Consider the following 27,297-nt stretch of genomic DNA (forward strand, 5'->3'; position numbering starts at 1 on the left):
GATCTCTCGTTGGCTCTGTACCAAGAAAAGAGTAGCAAGTAGCAAAGGAAATAAAGCAGGGGCCAATCTTTACATTTTCCCTGCAAGAACCACTGTCTCTCCAAGGCCCCTCTCTCTGGTCCTTGGTAGCCTCCTTCCCAGTTGTCCTCCCCCTCTTCTCACCATTTAACTCACTGTGAGGACCTTGTCATCTGGGAACTTGACCGCTTCCGGTGCTACAGACCATCTATTTTCTTCATTTGGAAGCTCAGCTTATGGACGAGCAGCTCACAGCACTTGCCATCATCCCTTTGATCCTTCAGGCACAGTTTATTTTGCTACCGAGCTTTACAATATTTCTTCAGTGTTGCTGAAATTCAAAGTAGGATTGACTTCAATAATTATGGAAATGACTCTAGTCCTACTTGTATAGACTGGTTAAGATTCTTAAGGAGTTGCTTGAAATTTATGCAATATTTTATTGAATTTTAAAGGGGAAATGATATGTTTTAGTACTATTTATAAATATTGGGATTTATACATGTCTTGAATTGTATCACCAAGTAAAAATTTTGGTGCTAATAATAAAGTATAAATATATATGGTATATTGTTACTATTAAAACTCTATACCTAATTTCTCTCTTGAAATTTAGTTTCAGCATGTTTATCTCCTTCACATATTGACCTAGCTGTTCCATTTTCAGTTCAAACATGCTAAGCCAAAAATTTCCTCCAACCACCTCTTAGACCACCACTTTTCAAATTTTTATAATTTAAATGAAAATAAATTAAAAGCTATGTTTTTACACATTTCTAATCCATTTACTCACTTTCTCCTTAGCAGGCTGGCCTCTGGAGTCAGACTTCCTGGGTTAAAATCCCAGATCTACTATTTAGTAAGTGTTCTACAATGTGCATATTATTTTATTTCTTTGAGCCTCGGTTTCCTTAGGTGTGAAATACTGTTTGACTTATTGAATTGTGAGAATTAAAATTGCATTTTTAGGCACATAGCAATTTACGTTTGCTGCTATCATTACTATAATTATCATCCTTATTATTTTTACCTCTACCCCATTCTTGCACTTTCTTTTTTTTTTTTTTTTTTTTTTGCTTTGTTTTGTTTTGTTGCAAGGTCTCACTGTCTTCTTGGCTGGAGTGCAGTGGCGCAGTCATGGCTCACAGCAGCCTCAACCTCCTGTGCCCAAGCAATCCTCCCACCTCAGCCTCTCAAGTAGGTGGGACCTCAGGTTCCTGGCTAATTTGTGTGTGTGTGTGTGTGTGCCTGTGTGTGTTGGGGGGGTGTGGGAGCGGAGACAGTCTCACTATGTTGTCCAGGCTGGGCACTTGTTTTTTTACCAAATGACTTTGCCTTTTAATTCACAGAGGAAATTGAGAATATTAAGAATGATGTTTCTCAACTTCTTCCTCTACCACTTCATCTATCTTTTCCTCTCTCCTACAATTACAGACAAAGGTGCTCCCCTTCTTCTGCCTTATCCTTTTCCCCCAACTGTATTCTCTCTGCCATGTCTTCACTCTATCAAATTAGTCCCTCTTGGGGAAGTAGAATGTGTTTAACTGAAAGACTGGGCTTAGGGATTGAACAGAGCTGGTGTCAATCTTGGATCTTCCTCTTCCTGGCTCTCTGACCAGCACCCTCATTTGTAAAACAGAGATGATGATAGCACCTATGTCATAGGGTTTAGGGGAGAATTAGCTGAAATAATGACCATAAACAATGGGGCTCAGTGCCTGGCACAGAGTAGGAGTTGAATAAATGGTAGCTTTTTATTGTTATTTTGGTTAGTATTACACACACTTCCTTGCTAGCCTAGTGCCACTGTGCATTACACAGGGTAGGTGCTTAATAAACATTTGTTCTAGTGGTGGTGAAGGATGAATTATTAGCCATGATAAGTTGCCCCTGGCTGGGGCTCAAGATTCCTGGCTCCTCTCAGAGCTGTCTGACATCACCACCACAAGTTCCAGAGAACAACATTTATGTAGAAGGGGGACACTCCAGAAAAAGTCATTTTATTTCTCTGAGGATTTTGCCCCAAACCTAATGTGGTCTCCTGATGAGGAAATAGACTTTTGCTTTGGCTGTAAGCAGGTTCAAGGTGCAGAACCCAAGGACAGCAGCTGTTTACTTATTTCTTTTCTCTAAGATAATACTCCAATCCATTTAATAAGAAAGACAATTTTAAAATAAGCACAGTAGAAAAAAAGAAACAGTACAAATAAGTTCCTCTTGAGGGCTTTGGGGCAGGACAATTGGGATGGGGGAGGGATGAGCCTTCTTAGCTGAAGGATGCCCTGACCGTCTTTGTTTCATCAGCCACTTGGAGGACCAGGATTCCCATGGGTCGAGCCCTGGCCAGCATTTCCCACTGTCCCAAAGAGAAATAGCCAGAGAGAGAACCTTGATATTTTCAAAGGGAGGACGGTGAGTGGGTGTGGAGTGGGGCAGAAGATGGATGGCAAGAGGCAAGAGATGCAAGTTCCTTTAGGGATGAGAATGCACCTGCAGTTTTGGGGAAGATTGTGACATTTAGGAAGGTTAATATCCTGTATTTAAATGTAGATTCCCTTGGTTATATTTAAGCTTAATTCTCTGTGGAGTACCTTGTAAAACTGAAAGCAGATGAATATGCCATAGTGCCATTCGCAAATGTGCACTTTTGTTTATTGATTCATTGAGCATGTGCTATGTCTCAAGCCTTAAGCTAGTTTGCAGGGATACATGAATGGAACACAGCCCCCACCCTTAAGTTGTCCATGGTATTTGAGAAGACGGACATTCTAACCTTATCTCAGGGAAGCTGATAAAACTCAGAAGTATGTCAACCATGCAACAGAGAATGACCATTCTTGTGCCTGGAATAACAGCTTGGGGATACAGATTTTGGAATTCTTTTTATCACAGATTTGGTCATTTGACTTTATTACAAAGTTCACTTGGGTGTTTTATCTTAGCTAGGGTGATGATTGCTGTGTGGCAAGAATGGTACAATAGAATCAAGGTAACTGCAAAAATCTGGGAAAAAAAGCCCTACATTTTCTGAGAATTCAGCTACCCAAGTTCCATTTAACTGTCTGGTTGGCTATTTAAAGAATTCTGTTATTGTCCTTCACTAGAATCCCTTTTAGGTGCTGTTATCAATCCCAGCTGCACAAAATCCCCAGGGATAATTAACCAATGAGTCCTAAACACATAGCCCTGACAGATAATTCACTAATTTTGGAGGGAATGTGTAGGACCACATAAACGGCTTTGGTTCCCTGGACTTCCACACAATGTAAATTGCACCAGAACAAGCTTAATTGAAGGCACTTATCTAAAATTCACTTTGTCATTTTCCAGCCATATATTCACAATGCTTTGTAAGGCTTGCTTAAGCAAAATTGCAGTCTTATGACATCATATAATTAGAATGGGACGTGACTCTTGTAATCTGACCTTTTCCCATTGAAGGGAAGAAAGAAAAAGAGATTTTCTTGGGGTATAACTTAGCCTTTTATGGCAAAAGTGACCATCTCTTTCTTTTTAGGAACCAGAAGGCTGTTTCCGCAAACAGATTTACCAACATTACCTAAAGCTGAACGTGGCCCATGGCTTCACGTTTTTTTCCCTTTCTTCTATGCGTGGCATTTAAGGAAGATGGGTCACATGTAGACACTGATTTCACAAAGAAATGTATGATGCCCAGCAACAGGGCTGTCATGACACACTTAAGCTATCACTCTGATGCAGAAGATCTTCTCCAAGAAACCCTTTTGGCATGCAACTTTCTGAACTTGTCAAGTGAAAGTCAGCTAAAAACTGGCTGCCCATTGATAAGACAGGTCCCCAGTTATTTCTCCCTCCTTCCTTCCCTCTTCCTGCAGCGTGTCAAAGGCCAGCCTGGCTGAACTCTGATAGTCCTTTCATATTTGAAAGTTGATAATTCTAAGTTATAGGGTTTGACTTAGTGGGTCGTGAAACTGGGGAGGAAGGGGTTACTCCTGTAACCTTCCACATGGCTTACAGTCTGACTGTGACGCAGACATTTGCAGACTGATTTGGCTGAGATGAATCTTTTTTATAAAACCACATTTCTTTTCCTTTCAGGTATATTCATCATCATGTAGCAGTTACTTTCCAAGTTCAATCCCATAAGTGTGGTTTGCCTTGACCTTCCAGCTCTCCAGACACTGTCCTGCGGGTGATCATTTGAAGAGGGGATGTGTGTTTTTTCTTTGAAATGTATGTACGCTGAGTTCTACTGACAAGGTAATCTTATTTTCTTAATGAAAAAAAAGAAGAAGAAAAAAGAAAAGGGACTCGTGTTTTGCCTATTCTTCTGGGGAAAACGGGACAGAACACTTGAAATTGGATCTGTCCTAGGAAATCTCAAAACTTTAGAGGGTTCGTTCAGCTTTCAGGGAAACCACTGTTAATAGCTAGCACAGAGAGGCCCATTAATACACCCAAATTATGTGATAATCTTAATATGGCCAAGGATTATGCCATGCCCTATTCACCTTCTCAGAGTCCAACCCAACTGACTATAAGTCTAACAAAGGCTGTTTAGAGAACTAGGAAAGAGCGGTGGCAAGAGTGTGAATTTGGATCCCCAAGTTTCCCCAGCAGTGAGAATTGAGGCAACTCATTTAATCCTTTGTACTTCAGTTTCATCTGTAAAATGGAGAAACAAATACCTTCTTACACAGTGATGCTCAGACAGTGAGTGTGAAAGGCAGACACATGGTGCAATTCAGTGTAGGGCCCTGGGGTTATTCCTCTGTCCTAGTCCACATGAACATGCTGGAAAAGCCAGCTTTCCAAGGAACATGGCTTTTGATGGCTGTTCATGGGAGTGAAATCAAACAATGTGAAATCTGTTAATTTCTTCACTGAAATAATTGCACTTATTCGCATCTCTTACTTTTTCCTCTAGGCTGCTTTCCAGATCTGAGTGTCTTGTGAGGTGTGAATGGCAGCTTATCTTGCTGAGAGTGTGGAATAAACCCTTAGCAGCCTCTGGTGTTAAAGGGCTTGACTTATCTCAGTGTGGTGGCAGAGTGCCCTGGCTGGGTTTACTTCTTTGTCTTTGCACTCTGTGTTGTTGCTTAGCACAGCTGTCAAACACCTCTAGTGATTCTAAGAGCACACTGACAGACAGTCGATTCCACTCCTGGGATATCCTAGGTCAGTGGGCATTTTCATTTTTAGCATTTACTTCTTAAGAAGCACATGCAAAAAAGATTTTGTTAGCTTTAAGAACTATGAATATATTACTTAAAATACAGATAATATAATCATAATCTTGTCTGTAACATGTAAAAGTTGCCTCACTCTGTGCTTTAAATGTGTTTCTGAAAGGAGGGTAAGTAAAATGATCATGATTTAAAATGTAATTAGAAGCTGGGTGTGGTGGCTCACGCCTGTAATCCCACCTTTGGGAAGCTGAGGTGGGCGGATCACTTGAGGTCAGGAGTTTGAGACCAGCCTAGCCAACATGGTGAAACCCCGTCTCTAACAAAAAGTACAAAACTTAGCAGGGCGTGGTGGCACATGACTGTAGTCCCAGCTACTCGGGAGGCTGAGATGGGAGGATTGTCTGAACCCAGGAGGTGGAGGTTTCAGTGAGCTCAGATAGCGCCACTGCACTCCAGCCTGGGTGACAGACTGAGACCCTGTCTCAAAAAAAAAAAAAAAAAAAATGTAATTGAGGAACTCACTATTTCAAGAAACTCTTGAAGTTTTTTCTGAAGCTAATAATATTATTATTTTTGCTAGTTTGGAATTTGATAGATAATATCAGTGTACCTACTTTTTCTAATGTGAGCTGTCCTTTTCTCCCTTTTTTTTTTTTTTTTGTGGAAATGGGGTTAGGACAATCATTTATTTCCTTATTAACCGCTAGGGTTGGAGATAGTATATGAGGTACTTATTCTCAGGCAAAAGAAACACTTCTCCTAGGATTTCTCCAAGACAAAGTTTCAAAGTTGTGCTTTCATATGAAGTCCCAAGTCTATCTGGATTTGATTTTTGCATAAAGTACAAAGTAGTCAATTGATATTTCCCATAAATGATCCCTGCATTATTCATGAAATCGTCTTTTTCCTACTGATATGTGATGTCAGGTATTCTATGTCAATTTTTGGATTTATGTGAGTCCTTTTCCAACTTCTTTTTTATTCTATTGATCTATTCCTACACCAACGCCACACTATCTTGATCATTACTGATTTTTAATAGATTTTAATATTGGTAAGAAAATTCTCCTACTTAATTCTTCTCTAAGAGTACCCTTACTTAATCTTAATCCTTTGCTCCTTCATATAGCTTTTAGAATCATCTCTTCAAGTTCTATGAAAAGTCCTGTTAGGATTGTGATTGACATTTTATTGAATTTATATATTGATTTGGGGATTTTTTAACATCTTTATTATATTGTCTTCTTATCCATTGACTTGGAATATTGTTACATTCATGCAAGTCTCCTTTCCTGTCCTTCAATAAATTTTTTTGCTCTTGGACACCATGCTTTACATGGGCTGTCATTTAATATAGGGTGTGGAAGCCAACACAATACTAAAACAGTGTTTCCCAGCCCAAACTATACCTTTTCTCAAGGTGAAAATCTACATGCTCTGTTGCATCTCTCAGGAATGAGTGGCAGAGAAGAGCAGAAGAGAGAGCCTCCAAGGCTCAACTACAGTCCCCAAAGTCAATCAGCATAAGCATTGGCAAGGATGTGGAACAACACGAACTCTTGCTGGGAGACACAGGATTGGGAAAACCATTTTCGAAAACAATTTGGCATTACGTAAAATTGTTGGAGTCTTTTCTGACTACCAACCAGCAATTCTATTCTGATATTTACTCTTACTAAATAAAGTCTAGACTTGCACTGTCCAACATGGTGGTTATTAGCCAGCACAGGCTGGAGTGCAGTGGCGTGATCTTGGCTCACTGCAACCTCTGCCTCCTGGGTTCAAGTGATTCTCCTGTCTCAGCCTCCTGAGTAGCTGGGATTACAGGTACATGCCACCGTGGCTGGCTAATTTTTGTATTTTAGTAGAGACGGGGTTTCACCATGTTGATCAGGCTGGTCTCGAACTCCTGACCTCGTGATCCGTCCACCTCGGTCTCCCAAAGTGCTGAGATTACAGGCGTGACCCACCGCACCTGGCCGAGAATCTCTTAAATAGAAAATAACAGTAAGATTATTCACTGTAGTACTGTAAATAATGAGAAAAAAAGAAACAAAGTCTCTATCAACAGTATAACGTACAAATAAATTTTTATGTATTTATAAAGCTGACAACAATTCAGTGAAAATCAATGAACTCAGCTACAGGCATCAACATGTGTGCATTGGAAAAATCCTGTTGAGTGCAAAAAAGTAAGTCTTGGAAGAAAACATATAACATGATTCAATTCATATATAAGTTAAATGGGCAAAACCTGTCGTATAGCTTGTTAAATTTTTTTTTTATTATCACACCTGGTCCTGAGAAGGTAGCAGGAGTAATGTAATGCTTCTGAAGTGGGATCCAAGGTAGAGAGGGTTCCAAGAACCTAGAGTCATGTTCAAAGACCTCCTGACTTCATTGGCCTCTTTTCATTCAGGATAATTTTATTGGTTGCATTTATTCAGGGGCTGTGCACTACTCACAGGAAACAGCAGAATTCATCAGGATGCTGTCCAGTGGCTCTGACCATGTCTGGATCCCAGATCCCTTTGAGAATCCAGTGAAGTTCAATGTTAGATTCTTTAAGTTTGTACAGTTATGGAACTAGTTTTAAAAACTGGCCCAGAACTTTGCAAATCAGAGGTTCTGGAGCATTTTGCAGTCGGGTTGAAAAGCATAATGTGTAATTAATATTTTGCTTTCCACATGTATGGGTTCTTTTAAAACATCTAAACATACCTTTTACATCTTTGGCTCACGAAACTGCCCATCCACTCTGAATGAACCGTAACACATTCCAAATGAGAAGGATACAAAATAATGAGATAAGTGCAAAAGAATAGAATGAATTGCATCCAGAAAGATCAAAATAGGGGTAGGAATGTAAAGACATTTGGACCTTTTAGGGTCAGATGAGAGTCATCAGAAAAAGCTTCTAGAGAAAAATATGGGGATAAAGAGACTCTGCAGCTAAGATGTGAGGTGTCTCAGGCCTGGAAGAGGGAGAGAGCTTATGTCCCCTTCCTCCAAGCATGAAGCCAACCTCCTTCCTTGTCCACCCAGCACAGGTATGGGTTTAAGAACCTTCACCAAGCATGCGTCTCAAGACACGCTGATATCTTGAAATGTCTGAAATATGGCTATAGTCATTTTCCTACTGTATCTTTTAATCATCCCCAAATATCAACATGGATCCAAATATTTAACCCTGTAGTTTTTCTAACACCAAGTACAGGGAAGCCAGTGAAGTCTCAGTTAATGTTTTTATGCTCAAGAATGTAAAGAACTAGAACTCCGCAATGTGGGATGCATGTCTCTCCCCGTGACCTTTGAAACCAGTGTGCTCAGGGGTTGTAAGTACCACCACTTACACTGCTGTCCTGTGGCAGTTACACGCACATGCCTGCATTCAGAGTTTTGGAGTGTGCGTTGACATCTGTGTGTGTGTGAAGATAAATGGGTGCCTGTTTGGATGCAGGACATGATACAGGGCATTGCTGGTATGCTGTCAGAAACCTCATGTGAAAACGAACCACCCGAAGGACGGCTTCTGGCCCTTGGAGTCACTCACTCACTTGTGGGACTGTTCAGGGTATAATCTGTCTCCAGTCTACAATTGTCGTTTTACTATGGGAATAGAAAGTTTGAATCAAAATTGAACATTGAATCAAAATCAAAACTATTAAACGAATAGACAATTAACAACTACTAAACAAAATATGGTTCTTTCTATGGTAATTTAAAAAATGGCTGTAACAGTGTACATTTTAGGAGGAAAAAGAATCAAAAGATGACTAGAAACCTAAGTGAGCCTGGAGAAAAAGTTAAGTGGAGACATTGTAGCTAAACGATGAGAATGAATATAGGAAAATTTAACCTAGAAACTGAGAAAGGATTCCAGTGACCCAAATATCTTGACACAGCCCTTGGAACACAGCACCAGGACGCGTGAGTAATGGTGTGCACGTCAGAAAGATACCAGAACTACCACCTCAGTGGGAAAAACGTCCCCTGGGCTTGTCCGCAGGGCCTCTCTGGCTACACCCCGGCTGCTACTGTCACTAGTTAGAATGGAAAATGTGATGAACCTGATTTGTCTTTCCTAATCTGGACACACAATCGATTCTACCATTTTTATTTTCAGGACCAAGGCATTTGGCGTTTTTTGTGTGCCTGGTAATGTTGTTTGCCGAGTGTATTAGTCAGGGTTCTCTAGAGGGACAGAACTAATAGGGGATGGAGATATATTTATGAGTTTATTAAGTATTAACTCACACGATCACAAGGTCCCACAATAGGCTGTCTGCAAGCTAAGGATCGAGGAGAGCCAGTCCAAGTTCCCCGACTGAAGAACTTGGAGTCCCATATTCAAGGACAGGAAGCATCCAGCATGGGAGAAAGATAGGCTGAAAGTCTAGGCCAGTCTCGTCTTTTCACGTTTTTCTGCCTGCTTTATATTCTAACCGTGCTGGCGGCTGATTAGATGGTGCCTAGCTAGATTAAGGGTGGGTCTACCTTTCCCAGCCCACTGATTCAAATGTTAATCTCCTTTGGCAACACCCTCACAGACACACCCGGGATCAATACTTTGCATCCTGCAATCCAATCAAGTTGACAGTAAGTATTAACCATCACACCAAGCTTTTGCTGGAGCCTCTTGATGACAATTTTGATTGAGTCAGAAGGATGAATTTCGCAGAGATGTTGGTTATATTAACAATTCATTGCACAGATGGAGGACCTGAGGTCCACATCCAGCTGCAAATTTCTGCCTGCCTCCTGCCTCCAGGCTGATCTGGGGACGTGTTGGCCTCTCAGCATTATTGCCCATGCCCTAGTCTGGTAGAAGAGTGGTTTAAAAGTGTGACTGTTTTATTCTTCATAAGAATCAGGCTGCCTTGGTTGAAATTGTGGCCCCATCACTTTGCAACTTTGTGGCCTCTGGCAATCTATGGCACTTCACTGACCCATATATGTGATGGAGATAATGATACGGTTATTACAGGAGCACACTTGATGATAGATGTAAAGCACTCAGTACAATGCCTGTTTGTAGGAAGCATCTAATAAATTCTAGTTGCCAGTATAACTAAGCACTTGCCCTATTTTTCAAATGCTATTTTAGCCAGATCAAATAGGTAGGAAAAAGCCTGTCAATCATGAAGTTTATACTTTCCTGTTTCTAAAAAGGTACACTTCTAAAAATTTATATAATTCATTTATAGCTATTAACTTAAACTTGGAAAGTTTGGATATTTGGTCTGTCTTCACAAGTGTTTATCTGAGCCCTACCTCTCAAATTAACATGTATCACCATTGATGTGCATTATGTTGATTCTTGTACCTATTATATGCATGTGTGAAACTAAGCCCCATAAAAACAGAATTTAGGCATTCCTGCTGAAAGGAAGTGAATTGAAGGGAAGAGAAGCAGAGCCTTTGCAAAGAGAAAATTGTCCTATCTCTCAACCAGTGTCAGAATGTGGAAATGTTTACAAAATGCTCATTAAAAGAAATAGGGATTGCAAGATAGAAACAAATTCTGGTGCACAAGTTTACACTAGGGAGATAAGAAAGGCTAGGCCCCTATAGGGGATTTTGTTATCCAATTACTGCAACCTGACTTTTAGGGGGAGAGGAAGAGTGGTAGGGGGAGGGAGAGAGAGAGGAAGAGTTTCCAAACTTGTCTCCAGTGACAGGAGACATTTACGTTCCACAAGATAAAACTGCCACTTAGAGCCCAGGGAAGCTAAACCTTCCTGGCTTGGCCTAGGAGCTCGAGCGGAGCCATGGGCTCTCTGGTCCTGACACTGTGCGCTCTTTTCTGCCTGGCAGCTTACTTGGTTTCTGGCAGCCCCATCATGAACCTAGAGCAGTCTCCTCTGGAAGAAGATATGTCCCTCTTTGGTGATGTTTTCTCAGAGCAAGACGGTGTCGACTTTAACACACTGCTCCAGAGCATGAAGGATGAGTTTCTTAAGACACTAAACCTCTCTGACATCCCCACGCAGGATTCAGCCAAGGTGGACCCACCAGAGTACATGTTGGAACTCTACAACAAATTTGCAACAGATCGGACCTCCATGCCCTCTGCCAACATCATTAGGAGTTTCAAGAATGAAGGTAAGTTTTTGCTGATGAAATTTCGCTAGGATTTTTTCAAGACACAATAAGTAAATTTACAATGCATGGGAATGATATAGGTAAGGGCAAATACATCTATATAAGGATGTTAAATACATACGGATACACAAAAACAAGGCACATTTTGTTCTATACCAATTATATAGTCATTTCAGGAACCTCAAAAAATACTTACAAACATCTTTTAATCCAAAGCCACAAAACATCTATCAATTTGACATCATAATTGGGTCCTTTTAAAAAATGTTAATTTGAACACCAAGTAATACAAAGAATTAATGTTGGTCTACTGCCGTACCTTTGTCATTTTCCAAATAGGCCTTGATTGCCATATGGGCTTTTAATTAACTAAAAAATTTCTCAACTTCTACTTAGAATAAAAAGGGTAAAAACAGTCAAAAAACATCAAATTGTGATTTGTGTTTTGTTCAAACTTTTGATAAGTTTTTATTTTGTGACCTTATTTAAGAAATGTTCAAACAGGATGGAAATATATTTTAAAGATTCTTCCTAAGGCTGTGTTGTTTGATGTGTCATGTACATCCTTAAAGCACTGTTTACAGTTTCCAGGAAGTGTAGATGGCCCATTAATCATCCAGCTCATCATTTCCGTCTTTATAAAGAGCAACGTACAAGCTTTGAATTATTGGTGGGAAAAGTGTGTTTTCTTCTCTTAGGTCTTTAAATTTGGTAACTAAATCTAATGAGCTAGCAAGTTAATGTTTTTGTTTGTTTGTTTTTTGGTTAATATGGTCCTAGTAGGAAAAAAAAACCCTGATATCTAGATATCTATAGTAGAAGCTGAAGGTCCGAAGGAACTAATTTAATATTTGCCAGTTATGCTTTTATAGTCACTAACCAGGTATAAAAGAAGCTTCCCGTTAATATTGGCCAGATGTTCTTGAAAGAATAAAGGTAATAGTGAAGAAATAGCTCAGGATTTGGAATTTTGAGAGCTGGTTGGCTTAGTGGTTGTGAATAATTAGCTGATGCCTCAGAGCCTCAATTTCCTCATCTATAAAGTGGGAGTAATAATACCTACATAACATAGTTGAGTGACTCAAAGGAGGTTACAGATAAGAAAGCACTCCATTTACTATGAAGTGCTGATCAAACTTTAGTGACTACTAATGAGTTACTTAATATTCTAGGTACTGGAGTAAATGTTGAGTAGGTATTCCTTAGTCCCTAAGATATTATCTGCCTTTAAAATTGAGTTGGCTGCCAAAATTTATATTTCATAATATCTTTCTCATGGAAATGGCAAGTTGAGATTACAGATTCCTTTTGGAGGTGAGTCTGAATTGAAAATGAACAACTTCCTCCTGTAAGAACCCTCCCTAATACTTCTCAGCACTGAGCCCTAAGTGTCTGGCTCAGGGTGTGGGTGAGAAAATGTTGTTTGCATCCCCTGGAAAACTAGAAACGTTTTCCGTTCTCACTTCTCTCATAGAGTATCTGGATGATCCAGGTCAGGATGTGGAGTTTACGGTGCTTATTATTACTGGAGATTATTGAGGGCAGGAACACATCTCTTAGTAAACAACCCAGCCGCCAGCACCTCTGCCAGTCTGCAGGAAATGTGCAGCCTGAGGACAGAAATCGCACAGGGCATGCCCTGTTGGCTACTATTGCCTCTCTTCTGACTCTTTGGATCTGCTTAGTGCAGCTCCCTAGGAGAGAAAGACCAAAAAAACTCCAAACCTACCCCATCTTGGGAAAAAAAAGTGCCACCTCCAAGGTGAAAAAAGCGTGCCCTCAATTCCTAGCACTGCTCCTTTATCACCTTGTCATTTGGGGAAATCAGTTATCTGCATCGAGGCTTGATTTATTCTGGTGCAAAACAAGTAGAGAATCAATACCTGCATTATGGGGTCATTGTGAGAACCAGAGAAGATCATGCTTGCAAAGCACCTGGCATGAGAAATTTGTCAACAAACATTCGTTCTCTTGCCCTGAAATGTAACTCTTCCATCTATTGCTTACTGCATTTGCACATGCACAGAACTTCACAGTGAACTTACTTTTTCACAACAGCTTTATTGAGGTATATTTGACTTATAAAAATATGACATATAAAAATATTGATGTATAAAAGTATAATCGCACATATTTAAAGTGTATAATTTGAAAGGTGTTGACATATGTAACATTCATTGAAACCATCACCACAATCAAGATCATGAATATATCCATTAACACCAAAAGCTTCCTTGTATACTTTGTAATGCCTTCCTCCCACTACAGTGAGCTCTTATTTTATACTTTTCTCCTGGGTAGAGCAACCAGCCTACTCTTCCATGTTCCCTGTCCATGGGGAGTCAAGTCTCTTCCCTTCTTAGAGTGGAAGAATAACTCCCAAGCCCAACCCAAGAGCTTGATGATGGATTAAGGTCATATGTCACACCCATAAATCAATTTAGTCTGGTGCCTAGAATCATCAACTAATCAATATTTTTAAAGCACTACCTCTGTTTAAGCCATCGTAGTAGGATAGAGACATAGAAGGGAGTTTTGAGCCATTCAAACCAGGAGGATGGCAATCTAGTTGGGAAAATCCATTCATAAAAAGATGGCTGAAATATAAGGACGTAAATGACAAGGATCAAAGGAGATATAAAGTGATCAAATGATTTCAGAGGGGAGAGGAGGGAACTTTCAGATGAGAAGTAAGGGAGGCTTTTATGGGAGATGTCAGAGCTGGATAGGTGGAGGTGAGGTGAAAGGGCTTTCCAAGGGTCAGAAGAACATGTGAAAAGGTGAAAATTGCAGGGAAAAAAAGAGTGTTTTGACAGGTGGTAAAGATATCAATGTAGTTAAAACAGAAGGGTTTACAAATCCATTCAATTGTTCACAAATATTATTGAGTAATCACAATGTTCCAGGCACTGTGGAGGACGTATGTAAGCTATGGCTGATCAGGAGGTTAAGACCCAGATATAGCTGGTCTTGAGAGCCATGCCAGGGAGTTTAAATTTATTCTGTAGGTCAGCATTTCCCACTAGCAGTGTGTAAGATTAATTTAGGTGGTACCCAAAGAAAGCTATTAATCATGTGAAATTATTGTATATTTTTCTTAGTATGGATTTTTAGCAAACACACATAAATATCACCTCAAATCTCTCCTTTAATGAATTATGTTGCTTAGGAACAGTCTAAAATAGATAATAAGTATAAAATAATTAGATCAAATTAAAGAAAAATATTAAAAGATTATAATCTGAAACAGGGACTCACTGAGATCATGAACTAAGTATAAACTTGGGGAAATGCTGCCAATGATGACAGAGAACCCCCAGTTGGTGGTCCTTAGCATCTTCGGTGCCATGGAGTCCTTTGATAATCTGATGGCAAATGCCTTCAGGGCTTCCTTGTAGACTCATTACCTGAGGCAAGTGTGCAGGAGCTTTGGGCTCACTGTGAAATATTCAGATAGGAAGTCAACATGATAGTATTTGGAAGTATGCTTCTAAGACTAAAGGACTTTTACAGAGTTGATTCATAAACATTATTGAGTGAGTTATACATGTCACGCCCCATGCCAGGTGCTAGGGGTACAAGACTAAGGCAACCAATCTAGTCCCAGGATTCATTTTCTCCCATTCCTCTTTATAGAGGACCATATAACCAGCAGTCAATTGCTGAGACCCTCTTGGTTTATGGCTGTCTTATTTGCCTTGTCAGGCTTTGTTGCCTAGAACAGAAGTCAGCAAGTTTCTACTGTAAAGGGCCAGACAGATAATAACTATTTTAAGCTTTGCAGGCTATATGTTCTTTGTTGTATCTATTTAACTCTGCCATTATAGTGCAAAAGTAGACACAGACAATACAAAAACAATGGATGAGGCTGTGTTCCAATAAAACTTTATTTCCAAAAGCAGGTAGCAGGCCCATATTGGCCCATAGGCTATAGTTTACCAACCTCTGATCTAAATGGAGGTCTTTTAGGAAGACCAGTGTCCAGCCAACTGTGTGGGGATCTCCACCCACTACAAACACAAATATTAAAAAACCATGAAGTCCTCATCCCCGAAAAGCTTCAAGAAAGGAACAATCACCACATGTCCCATTTGGTGGCGTTTTGTTTGTTAGGAAATTTGGGGACTTGCCCACACAATCTCCAAGGTCCCTCCCAGTTCTGTAATTCTGTGGCTGATGAGCTATTCAAGCAAGGTTGGCTGAGTTTTATGCCATCCATTAGACCCCCATTTTCCATTTTAGTCTTGGCAGCTGAACTCTTTTGGGCATTCTACCACTGACCTTTTGGGATTTCCTGTGTCACAGAATGCTGACATTGTGTTCGTTCTCATTGATTTTCTCCCTTCATTCTTTCTGCATTAAGCTTTGTGCATGGGAAGGCCTTCTTATTACATAAATAAGCATCTGTTTTTCCCTGAGACCCACTGCAAACCTGATTTTTGCAAATTTCTTTTTTCAGATCTGTTTTCCCAGCCGGTCAGTTTTAATGGGCTCCGAAAATACCCCCTCCTCTTCAATGTGTCCATTCCTCACCATGAAGAGGTCATCATGGCTGAACTTAGGCTATACACACTGGTGCAAAGGGATCGTATGATATACGATGGAGTAGACCGGAAAATTACCATTTTTGAAGTGCTGGAGAGCAAAGGGGATAATGAGGGAGAAAGAAACATGCTGGTCTTGGTGTCTGGGGAGATCTATGGAACCAACAGTGAGTGGGAGACTTTTGATGTCACAGATGCCATCAGACGTTGGCAAAAGTCAGGCTCATCCACCCACCAGCTGGAGGTCCACATTGAGAGCAAACACGATGAAGCTGAGGATGCCAGCAGTGGACGGCTAGAAATAGACACCAGTGCCCAGAATAAGCATAACCCTTTGCTCATCGTGTTTTCTGATGACCAAAGCAGTGACAAGGAGAGGAAGGAGGAACTGAATGAAATGATTTCCCATGAGCAACTTCCAGAGCTGGACAACTTGGGCCTGGATAGCTTTTCCAGTGGACCTGGGGAAGAGGCTTTGTTGCAGATGAGATCAAACATCATCTATGACTCCACTGCCCGAATCAGAAGGAACGCCAAAGGAAACTACTGTAAGAGGACCCCGCTCTACATCGACTTCAAGGAGATTGGGTGGGACTCCTGGATCATCGCTCCACCTGGATACGAAGCCTATGAATGCCGTGGTGTTTGTAACTACCCCCTGGCAGAGCATCTCACACCCACAAAGCATGCAATTATCCAGGCCTTGGTCCACCTCAAGAATTCCCAGAAAGCTTCCAAAGCCTGCTGTGTGCCCACAAAGCTAGAGCCCATCTCCATCCTCTATTTAGACAAAGGCGTCGTCACCTACAAGTTTAAATACGAAGGCATGGCCGTCTCCGAATGTGGCTGTAGATAGAAGAAGAGTCCTATGGCTTATTTAATAACTGTAAATGTGTATATTTGGTGTTCCTATTTAATGAGATTATTTAATAAGGGTGTACAGTAATAGAGGCTTGCTGCCTTCAGGAAATGGACAGGTCAGTTTGTTGTAGGAAATGCATATTTTCCTCTCCAGTTAAGTCCCTTTCAATCTGTTTTCTCTTTGGACTTGCCATTTCCTGGCAATGCCACCTCCCTGTTGATTTGAAAACAACCCCTAGGCAAAATACAGTGTCAAAAGACACACACTTGTGTATGTATATTTGTACATACATGAACTTACAAAAATCTTTTGGTTCTATGCAGGCAGGTTGTACTCATCTACATGCATGACTCACTCAAATGTGTGCATATTAAAGGCCAACGGTATGTTCTCTGTTACCTCTTCTCTGAGTAGGATTTAAGTCAAGATAATTGGCATCAGGGTTTTAATCATCCTAGGAACTATTACCCTTCCTAAATACTCTGGAAATGTAAGTGTAGCTTTTGTCAGTTGAGTTTCTGTAGTTGCTCAGAGAGGAGGGGCCTGGCAAAGGATGCTTGAAGGGAAGGGTTAATTGATACAGAAACCAAATGGACTTAAGAGGACTTAGAGGTACAACAGGAAAAAATGAACCCATGGAGGACCAATGTGCTCCAGAGGGCAACTCCTGGTCAAGGCAGGAAAACAGAAGAAACCAGCATGAAATCTGTTCCTGAGACAATAGGAAAGCAAGGCCATGAGTACTGGCCATTGCTGCTGCAGAGAGTAGAGGGGTTGGGAGGGCACTTGAAGGGGAGAAAGGAAGAAAGGGAAGAGGATATTGATGTTATCCTCAGAGGCTATCCTCAGATGTGTCTGTAAAACCAAAAGTGGTTCTATTTAAAGAATTAAATCTTTTGGACAAAATAGAAGTATCAAAGACTAAGAGGAGGAAAATCAGAAGGGGTCTGTCTGTTGGAAGAAAGGATGTTAATATCTTTCTTCACCTGTTAACACTGTTCCCTTGTCTCAGCACCCCTGCTTTCCTCTGCTCCATCTTCTTCCTTCCCTCTTTCTTCTTTGCCCTAGTGCCTCTCACCTTCCTCCCATCCCTGTGTCCCTGCTCTTCCCTGGCCTTCATGATGCATGCTGTGAACTGGAAAGGGACACCTAAGTGCCTTTGCTCTCAGGGTGAAAGGAGTTAGTGTTCTAATTTCTAAATCTTCCTGTGATATTTAATTTGATTTTATTTTAATAATATCCTTTATCAAATGTTTTGTTCATGAAGAATACTTAGATATAAGAGAAAAGAAAACCAGAATAAGTAAGTATAAGAAAAAGAAAACCAGAGTCCAAATGAATGGATTTAAATAAACGAATTTATGAATAGACACACAAGCAAATGACTCAAAAGCCAAGCCTGAATTTTGAAATCATGATTGTTTCATGGTAGAAACCCAGTAACTTTCCCATCTTCTCATCTTACCATCTTCCCATTTTGCAACTGGCCAGGACTGAAAGTGGTGAGGAAGTGTTCTGCACAGGAAGGGTCCGGTGGGTTTTCCTGGCAGGTGGCAGCCTCCAGTCTTAACCCCTAACCATTTCCCTCTACCTGGCAAGCATATTCCGGGCTTTGTGCAGGAGGAACCAGAGCAGAGCAGAGCAGTTTCCAAACTGTTCCAGCATCTCCAGGCAGGGAACATGGATGGTTCCTGTTAGAACCAGGAATGTGGTTTCCAGTACGTCATCCCCCATTCACCCCTACTCATCTTAAGGAATGCTTCCTTAAGAAGTCTGACACTTTTTTCTTTTTTTTACCCTGGAAAACAATCAGTCCCCTTTTACAAATCTCTTAAGGTTATAAACTCAAACTGCACTAGACAATAGAGGCAAGGAAAACTATTTTGAAGAAGGCCCAATTTGAACCTCAGCTCGCTAGATCTGTTGTCTGCTGGGTGAATCCTGGGGAATTCATTGCTCGTGGAAGAGTGGTGTTTTGACCGTCAGTGGGTATACAGTGATTGATGCTTTGAGAAAGCCATGCAACTCAGAATCACTATTTGTGGAACAGCCTCCATATAACATGATGTGTGTATGTGTGTGTGATGTATAGCTGGCTTTGAATAACCACGCTTAATACCCTCAGTGGAACGTGGTGCATCCTTCATACTCCATGGTACACAATGTATACTCACATACTCCAAGGTACTTCTTATCCTTTCTAAAGGACACTGTAATAGATACACAGTAAAACCTCAGCTGACCAGGATAGTCCTGGTTAGATAAAAATTAAGCAAATTTTCTTTATGTCTAATACATATGACAGTGGTGTGCTGGTAAATCCCTTACAACCAGCAATCCAGGGGGAGAAAAAGCCCTGATTTGTGGATTTCAATGCTGTAAACGCTCCTACATGGTCTATCTTGAGCTACCAAGGTGATGTCAACTGGCTTGCGAAACTTCTAAAACCTAAGTCAGCTCTTGGGAGCTGTGCACTGGTGCTGGCACACCGCTGACATTTAGTATCCCACTGACATTAGCACACCGCTGACATTAGCACCCTGATACTAGAATGTTAAGGATGTGCCAGCCCTGCTTTCCACTGTGTGCGCTGCTGGCTCTGGGCTTCTGGAGAAATCTTGTCTCGAGCACTTATAGTCACTCTTCTGTTAAAGAGATATGAAAATATAGGCTGTTGGCGATCAGGCTGCATAGCCCAGTTGTTTCTTTCTGCCCATCCAGATGTAAACCTGCATTTCTATGATTTTCTGCTTCCCTGTGGAAAGGGAGTGCAGAGAGCAATACATTGTTATTCAAATGTTGCTAGTTGTATTTTTTTTGCTTTTTGTCAGAAAGTGAAAAGACACAGCCCGTAGAGGAGTTCTCCCAGCTCCCACCGGAACCCCGGCAGCACACCGGTGTCACTTTCAACTCCTGCATTGACAGGAAGCCAGAATATTGTCAGATCCTTAAAAAGGTAGAATCTTACTAATGTTTCTCTGGTCATAGACCTTCTTCTAGGTCCCATGCCAGTTTTTTTCCCCCTTTTATTGCAGAATTATCATCACCGAAGTTGATATAGCTAAACAACTCTTGAGGAGAATTATAGCAGAGGGACTTGGGCAGCCCACAGCCAAAATATTCATGTAAGAGTTTCTAGGCTTCCCACTATTTATTGATTGATATATTTATTTTTGTAAAATATTGTAGAATACCAAATATTTTATTTTTATGTCTGTGATTCCCTTTTGGATAGAGAGTCTTCTGGGCTTCAGAGTATGGCTCACATATAATATATGGCCTGTATTTCCATCTCTCTCTTTTTGCATCAGAATATTCTATTGGTTTAAGGAATCTTGCCATAGCTTGCCATAATTTTGTATATTTGTGTCTTGTAGGCATGCTGTGCCTACAAGCATGCTTTGTAGTATATTTTCTGATTTGTAAATAGTACAGTTTTAACTGAAGTGTAGATGTTCCAGGAAATATTTAACCAATACATTGTCATGCAGTTTCATAAAGTGATGTTGTCAGTTTATCATGAGAAGCAAATATTGTCAGGCTGTGAGAGAATGTGATTGCTACTCAGTAAATGGAGATGCTATTTAAATGAATCTTTTCATCCCCCAAATCTGGTACTTCCCCTCTGAATTCACCTGTTGCCTTCACTGACCCAGAAATTCAGAGATGTGATTGGTCAAATTCATTTGTAATTGGACCAATTACTTTGTAAATGTCAAAAATGTTAGCTTAGTGATTTCCAAAAGAGTCAGCCCCAAAGTGCCAAATTCTTTCCTGATGTGTAAATTTTGGTCCGGGGAATTAATGACAAAAACCTTTTTTTTTTTTCAGAACTGTTACTAAATGTTTCAGTATTTGTTATGATTTATATTCTTCAAGTAAAAGATATTTTCATATAAGAGAATTTTATGTATTCTTCTTACTTGATTCATCAACAGATTATGAAGCCTAGCAGTGTTCTGGCAAAACCTTTTTAACTTGCCTAGAACACAGAAGGGATGTTGCCCTTTTTAAGGTTGTAGATCTTTTCGGAGTCACTGTGGGTCATTCTCAACCCTTTGCAGTTCTGCAAGCTCACATATGGTGCAAGAGGAAATGCTGATATGACTCTGTGCATTTTCTTGCCCCCAAACAGGAACAGTTGATTTCATACATTAAATGGAAGGTAGATGTGACTATGGAAGAGAAGTACACAGGGGTGTTTCTGCATGTGAAATATTTGTCATAAGTTAAAAACCCATCATGGAATAACTGTTTGTTGTGATCAGCATGTTTTTATCACACATGGGCACTGGTTTTGTGAGCACCTGGCTTGATAGTGGTGGGGCGGCCAATGTGCCAGCGCCCGCCTACTGAGCATTCATGGACATTGGAAATCAGCGAACACCACAGACACACCGAATCAGCTGATGCACGGTCATGTTCTGGGGTAAAACCTGTTCATTATCCATGTCCAGATTTGTATAGTTATCACTAGACTAAAATGAAGATGGAAATAAATATTTTACCCTGTGTTCATGAACCAAATGTGTACCTTCAGAGTCTTTTTAAGTAAAATAAAGAATTATTTTGGTGATAATTATTTGCAGCTTATTTTTCCTTGAGGTAAGGTATTTAATTTTGCACACACCCCACTTTTTCATGTTTCTACTTGATAACATATCCCGATGGAATAAAACTAATTGCTATATTAATAAAGAATGGTCTGAAGAAACCATAAGTTGTTTTTGGCTTGTAACTGACCTCAGTAGAGAGTGGGATTTTGTAGCTCCATGGTTCTCCCACTTTATATGACTTTGTGTAATTCCCATTAATGCCACAGGCATTCATAGAAAATACAATTGGCTCCCTTTTGTCAGTAGCTGGGAAATATTTCTTCTTTGAATACCAAAGGAGGCAGTTTAGAGGTAACAGTCCTGGCCAACAGACAGACCTTGCTGCTTTTTCAAGAAGGAAATTCATTCTTATGGCAGAATGTGGAATTTGAAGGGCATAGGGACAGCCCCAGGTAGAATAAAATCTCTTCCATCAGAAAATCATCCTGCATCACTTTTTTTGAGGGGAAGCCTCCAGTGTCTCAGCTGGCAGGCTGAATCTGGCAAGTGTGTCGGAGGGAAGCACAGCCTTCATCCCTGGATGAGCACTGATAAGGTAAGACAGGGCTCTCCCATGGAGGAAAGGGAGCTGAGAGCCCAAGATGGGGCTGAGCCCAGGACTGGACTAAACAGACCTGAAAAGCCACTCGTGTAATTTGATTTTGAATTCTTTAGCAACCTATTCATTCTCTTCTTTAAATAAGTCCATTTATAAAAGTCTGTCACAATGTGGGGTCTGGAACCCATCTCTGCAATTGGTTTGACCTGATCACAGCTATGCTGGACCAGCCGCCTTGTTCTGGGATTTCTTTCCTACTGATACAGCCTGGAATTGCATAGGCAGACACACAGCTGCAAGTTATTTGGGGGGTAGTTTGTTTACAAAGTAAGACAAAAAATTATTTTCAAAGCTCACATTATACATTTATAATATGTTACAGGTTCTAATAGTATTCCTGATGTGAACTGAACTTTGTGGTATGGGGAAATCATGCCATGAGATCTCTGCATGTGACTCCAGTCACATGAATGAGAACCCACTTTTGTATAGAAGTGACTATTTGTAAATAAGAGGCCTATTTGGAGAAGGTGAGAGCTTGTTAACTTGGGTGGTTTAAATGGATTATGTGATTATCTCCAACTCACTCTCCTGAACTGTCAGTTTACAAGAAACAGCTCCTGCCCTCTCTTAACCTTCCTCAGACCATTCACACAGATCTAAAGTAGCTCATCTCATTCCAAGAAGAAAGCCCAGAAATGCATAGACAACACAATACGTTTTTACTCTTAAATGTGATTCTGAGAATCTTATAAAAAATTTAGGCCACTCAGTTCAAATTAAGATTGATGGGAGGTGTGAAGTACCATTGTCAACTCAAGATTTGCTAGAAAGTTTTCACACACAGAACACTGAGCCCACTTCCTTGCACAGCATGGGAACGGTTTTAGAAAATTTAGTTCTAACTCCTTATTAGTATCTTGCCTAAAATGCATACCATAACCTTACTAATTATGAGGAAACATCAGATGAACCTATTTTAAGAAGATTCTGCACTCTTAAAAAGTCAATGAAAGGCAAAGAAAAGACTAAAGAAGCGTGACAACTAAGTGCAGTATGTGGTCCTGAATTGGATCCTAGACCCCTCAAAAACTGGCCAAAAGCACATTATCTTTTTGTTAAGTCCACTGCTACCACAGCTGGTAGAGAGTCCAACTTCATCCATTGTATGCTCTCAAATGACATTCATTTGTAAAAATCTTCTGCATGGTTATTGCTCTTTTTCTGAAACTGTGAGAAGCTATACAGGAGTAACTAGGCTTTTGCTCAATGCAATGTCCAAGAAGCAGGCAGACAGCATTAAAAATGAAACCTTTCTTTTCTCAGTAGCCAAACTCAATGCAAGGAACAGAGTTGAAGGGAAATTGTTCATCACATGGCAAACCTGATGTTAATAAATGAGCTGCAATAAAACATTTTCCTGAAATAACCAAACTCAACATGCTTTTCAGGCAATAAGCCATCTGTTTCAAGTGTTTAGAAAACGGATCTCCAATCACTGGTAATTTAAACTTCCTTATACCCCAGTTCAATGTTTGATAAGCAAAGAGTGCTGCTAACAGGATGGGAACTGAGTTACTATATTAAGAAACCCAGCAAGAACAAAAACCAGCCCCCTGCAGCTATTTTGTTTATGCTCCAGACCCATCTGTTTTAATTAACGTAATATTTACATGAGACCAGCTCCTGTTACGTCTTTTGCTGCAAATATTGCATGTTTTATTCTTTGTTGTTGTTGTTGTTCTTGCTTTTAAAAGAGATCCTGCAAAAGCACAGTTGCAGACTATGCCTGAGCGAGGTGTACGCCGGGGAATTACACCTGCATTCTAGCTCCCCAGGTCCAGGCTCACCTGCTTTGTGCAGTTTGGGGTCAGATATCAGGTTGCCAGATGAAATACAGGATGTCCAATTAAATATGAATCTAAGATCAAACCATGAGTAGTTTGTTTAGTATAAGTCTGTCTTAAATGTTGTACAGAACATACTTATACTAAATAATGTTGGTTGACTACCTGAAATTCAAATTTGGTTGGATGTTTTTATCTGCTAAATCTGGCAGCTTAAGTCAGGTATTGCTCAGAAGGTTACATGAGTGGAAAGATCCAGAGAAAGATGAAGTTGTTTGCCTTTCTATGCCTAGAAGGGCTATTCAGAAGATGACTAATCACAAAGCATTAATTTGTTTACACTAAACAAATTATTCTAGTAAGGTTCATCATTGAAGAATAGCTTTGAGATTTGAAGTGGAAATCCCCTTGACCATGTCTGCCAATGCTAAAAACAGTAGTAACACCCCAAAATCATCATCCCCAGTTTATACGTGAAGAAATTGAGTCACAGTGAAGAAGGCATACTCTTAGAGGTCATTCAACCAGGCAGAAGCAGAAGTAGGATTGCGAACCCAAGCAGCTCACTTCCAGCAACCAAGCCCTTCCCTGCTCTGCCATGCTGCCTTCTACTTAAAACCACAAAAGTAGTGAACTTTCACATCCATTTTCCTACAAAATCTGTCAACAAACTGGAAACCCCCAAGCTTTAGCCAGGCGACACTGAGTGGGCCTCATACCTCAGGATCCAGGCTGCCTACCATACTTCCATCCCTCCCCTGGGGCTTTTTCCTGTCTCTTGCTTTCCTTCCCTCTTTGGAGCTGTTCTTCACTACTACATCTTTAAGAGTTTTCTCCCTGCAATACAGGTGCTTCCTCTTCTTGCCCTTTCTCAATGTATGGGTCCCATAGGTTAAGAGCTCACTGAGAATTCTGCAGAGATAGACACGGAGTGATGACAAGGACAGAGCAGAGTCACATGCACAGGTTGGATAACCCTATAGAGACCCTGGGACACTCATTTGGTCTCTGAGTCCTCTCGGCTCCTCATCAGAATTGCCCAGACATTTCTGTCAAGGCTGGGAGCCTAGAAGGTGTTGGCTGTGAGACCAGGATGCTCAGCCCACAGCTCAAGGAGGAATCAGGCTGACACTGCTGGCTAATCTCATGCCCCAAACATTCTGCCAGGGTCCTGGCCAGCTATGTCTTTTCAGGATTTTCCCCTCCCTCTCTTATGAAATCTGTCTGTCAACTAACTGGAAACTCCCAACCCTTAGTGAGGAGACACCACATGGACCTGAGAGGTTTTTCTTTCCTCCTCGACCCCCACTGGGGAAGAGTCATGTTTCCCCAGAACTTCAGAAGATTCTCAACTGAACTGACTGACATTTTCACTACCTTTCCTGGGAGTCTTTCCAACACCAAGTCCTGAAAACCCTACCCTCAAAGATTCTCTTTTTTTATGTTGACTTCACCTATTTTAGATTTTGCTATATTCATTAAAAGTGAAATTCCTGGAGAAAAGGCTATGCACATTTAAAATATATAATTCTGAGAGATACTACCAAAAATGACTCTCCAAAACTTTACATCAAATTATAATCCATCAGCTGTGTATAAGAGTACTATTTCTATAATTTCCAATATTCAATACTATTGCTTTTCTCAATGGACCCTGTTATGGATTGAATTGTGTTCCCCCAGAAAGATATGTTGAATCCCTAACCCCCCATACCTTAGAATGTGACATTATTTGGAAATAGGGTCTTCATAGAGGTAATCAAGTTAAAATGAGATCCTTAGGGTAGACTGTAACCCAATATGACTGTTGTCCTTACAGAAAGGGCAAATTTGGACACAGAGACAGTTGGAACACAGGGAGAATGCCATTGAACATGAAGGTAAGGATTGCAGTGATGCTCCTACAAGTCAAAGAACACCAAAGATTGCCAGCAAATCACCAGAAACTATGGGCGAGGCATAGAACAGATTCCCCCTCACGACTATCAGAAAGAACCAACCAAGCCTACACCTTGATCTTGGACTTCTAGCTTCTGAAACTGAGAGATGAATACATTTCTGTTGTTTAGACCAGTTTGTGATACACTGTTACAACCGGTCTAGAAAATTGTTACAGATGCTAAGTACAATAATTCCTTGTTATACATTTATTTCTTTAATGATTTAAATTGACTTAAAATTAAAATTTAATTATTTAGTGATTGGTGAGTTTGAACATATTTTGACATATTTCCTGACCAGTTTTCTTCATTTCATAAATAAACTTTTCCTTTTACCCAGTGTTCATATTTTTCTAGCTAATTTGTTGGAATTCTATGTATTATGCACAATTAATCCTTTGTTATATGCTATGGATAGTTTTCCCAGTTTGTTGCTCATCTTTTAACTTTTTAAAAATAATACATTTTGTTGTTTAAAAAGTTTACATTTTTATTTAGTCAGATCTTTCAGTCTTTCCCTTTGTGGCTTCTTCACTTAGGTGCCTCATACTTAGAAGTGGTTTCTCCATTTCAAAATTATTACAAGGTTTTGTTGGCAAAATAACTGTCATTTTTGGCCTGGCCTAATGAAACTGCCAAGGGAATAAGAAAAGGTAGAGGGAAAAGGAAAGTGTTTTCTATTTTGTCTCTTCCTTGGACTATCCTAGACCAAGTTCACATCATCTGAGCCTGGAAGAAGCTTAAAGCCTTACTTTCTCTTGGGAGAGTTCTTGGAAAACCTCTCAATCTGCAGTTCCTGTGACTTGAGGCCTGGGTGCTTACTCCTGCAAAGCCCAGAGAACCTGCAGACCAGCCAGGCTCCTCTGTGCTAATGTCCCCTTATGCCTCCAGGCAGTCTTATCGGATGGTGCCATGATATCGTTGTCTATCACTGTGTAACAAACCACACCCAGACAGTGCTTTCGATAATAGCAATCATTTATTTTGCTCATGAATCTGATGGTTGATTCAGATGGGCTTAAGGAGAATATTCTCCCTTGAGATCTCATATCATCTGATGGTAACAGGGATGCCATCATTTTGAAGGCACCTGGGTTGGGGCTTCTTAGATCTCTCTGTCTGTTCCCTCCACACTGTCTTTCTACACAGCTACCTCAGGGTAACCAGACTTTCTGTTCAGAAAAGAGAGAGAGAGAGAGAGAGAGAGAGAGAGAGAGACTGTATTGGCTTTTATTACCTAACCCTGAGAGCCATGCAGCGTTACTTTCTCCTCACCCCGTGTGGTAGGACTGAGTCACAAGACCAGCTTATAATCAAGGGGAGGAGAATTAGATTCCACCTCCTGATGGGAAGTGTGCTGATGAATCTTCAGACATCTTTAAAAACTCTCACAGATAAATTGTGAGAATCCTCCAAATGGATTCTCTCTCTTGTGTGTACTGCCTGTGCAGGGTCTATAGGAAACACCCCTATCTTCCTTGCCTTGATGAACCCTAAGGGTGCAAGCCAGTCCCTGCTCAACAATAGCTTCTCTTCTTCACTCCTCCACCAGACCAGGCTGCCAGGCTCTCTCTTGACCTCAGATTTCTGAGTGGGCTCAGACTTGAGTCCTCCCTGCCCCCCACCCCCAAATGTAGAAACACATATCAAGTTATCCCA

General features: G+C 40.6%; 1 protein-coding gene across 2 annotated transcripts; it reads left to right on the plus strand.

Moving 5' to 3' along the window:
• Window positions 1-825: 825 nt before the first annotated feature.
• Window positions 826-21,414, plus strand: BMP10 (bone morphogenetic protein 10). 2 transcript variants are annotated; one of them, XM_057301298.1, is made up of 5 exons: window positions 826-877; window positions 4,096-4,257; window positions 7,294-7,378; window positions 11,004-11,291; window positions 15,751-17,087. In XM_057301298.1, the coding sequence occupies exons 4-5, from the start codon at window positions 11,030-11,032 to the stop codon at window positions 16,689-16,691; spliced, it is 1,203 nt and encodes a 400-aa protein (XP_057157281.1). In that variant the 5' UTR covers window positions 826-877; window positions 4,096-4,257; window positions 7,294-7,378; window positions 11,004-11,029; the 3' UTR covers window positions 16,692-17,087. The 2 variants fall into 2 exon arrangements, with proteins under 2 accessions (XP_057157281.1, XP_003830970.1); XM_003830922.6 differs by lacking the exons at window positions 826-877; window positions 4,096-4,257; window positions 7,294-7,378 and having other exon boundaries at window positions 10,919-11,291; window positions 15,751-21,414.
• Window positions 21,415-27,297: the final 5,883 nt, after the last annotated feature.

This window comes from Pan paniscus, chromosome 12 (assembly GCF_029289425.2).
Source record: "Pan paniscus chromosome 12, NHGRI_mPanPan1-v2.0_pri, whole genome shotgun sequence".
NCBI lineage: Eukaryota > Metazoa > Chordata > Mammalia > Primates > Hominidae > Pan > Pan paniscus.

What these genes read in the sequence shown, in the direction of transcription:
- BMP10 (XM_003830922.6), top strand. Translation starts at nt 10,958, where the DNA reads ATGGGCTCTCTGGTCCTGACACTGTGCGCTCTTTTCTGCCTGGCAGCT. An exon ending in TAGGAGTTTCAAGAATGAAG is followed by an intron (nt 11,292 to 15,750) that starts GTAAGTTTTTGC and finishes TTCTTTTTTCAG; the next exon opens with ATCTGTTTTCCCAGCCGGTC.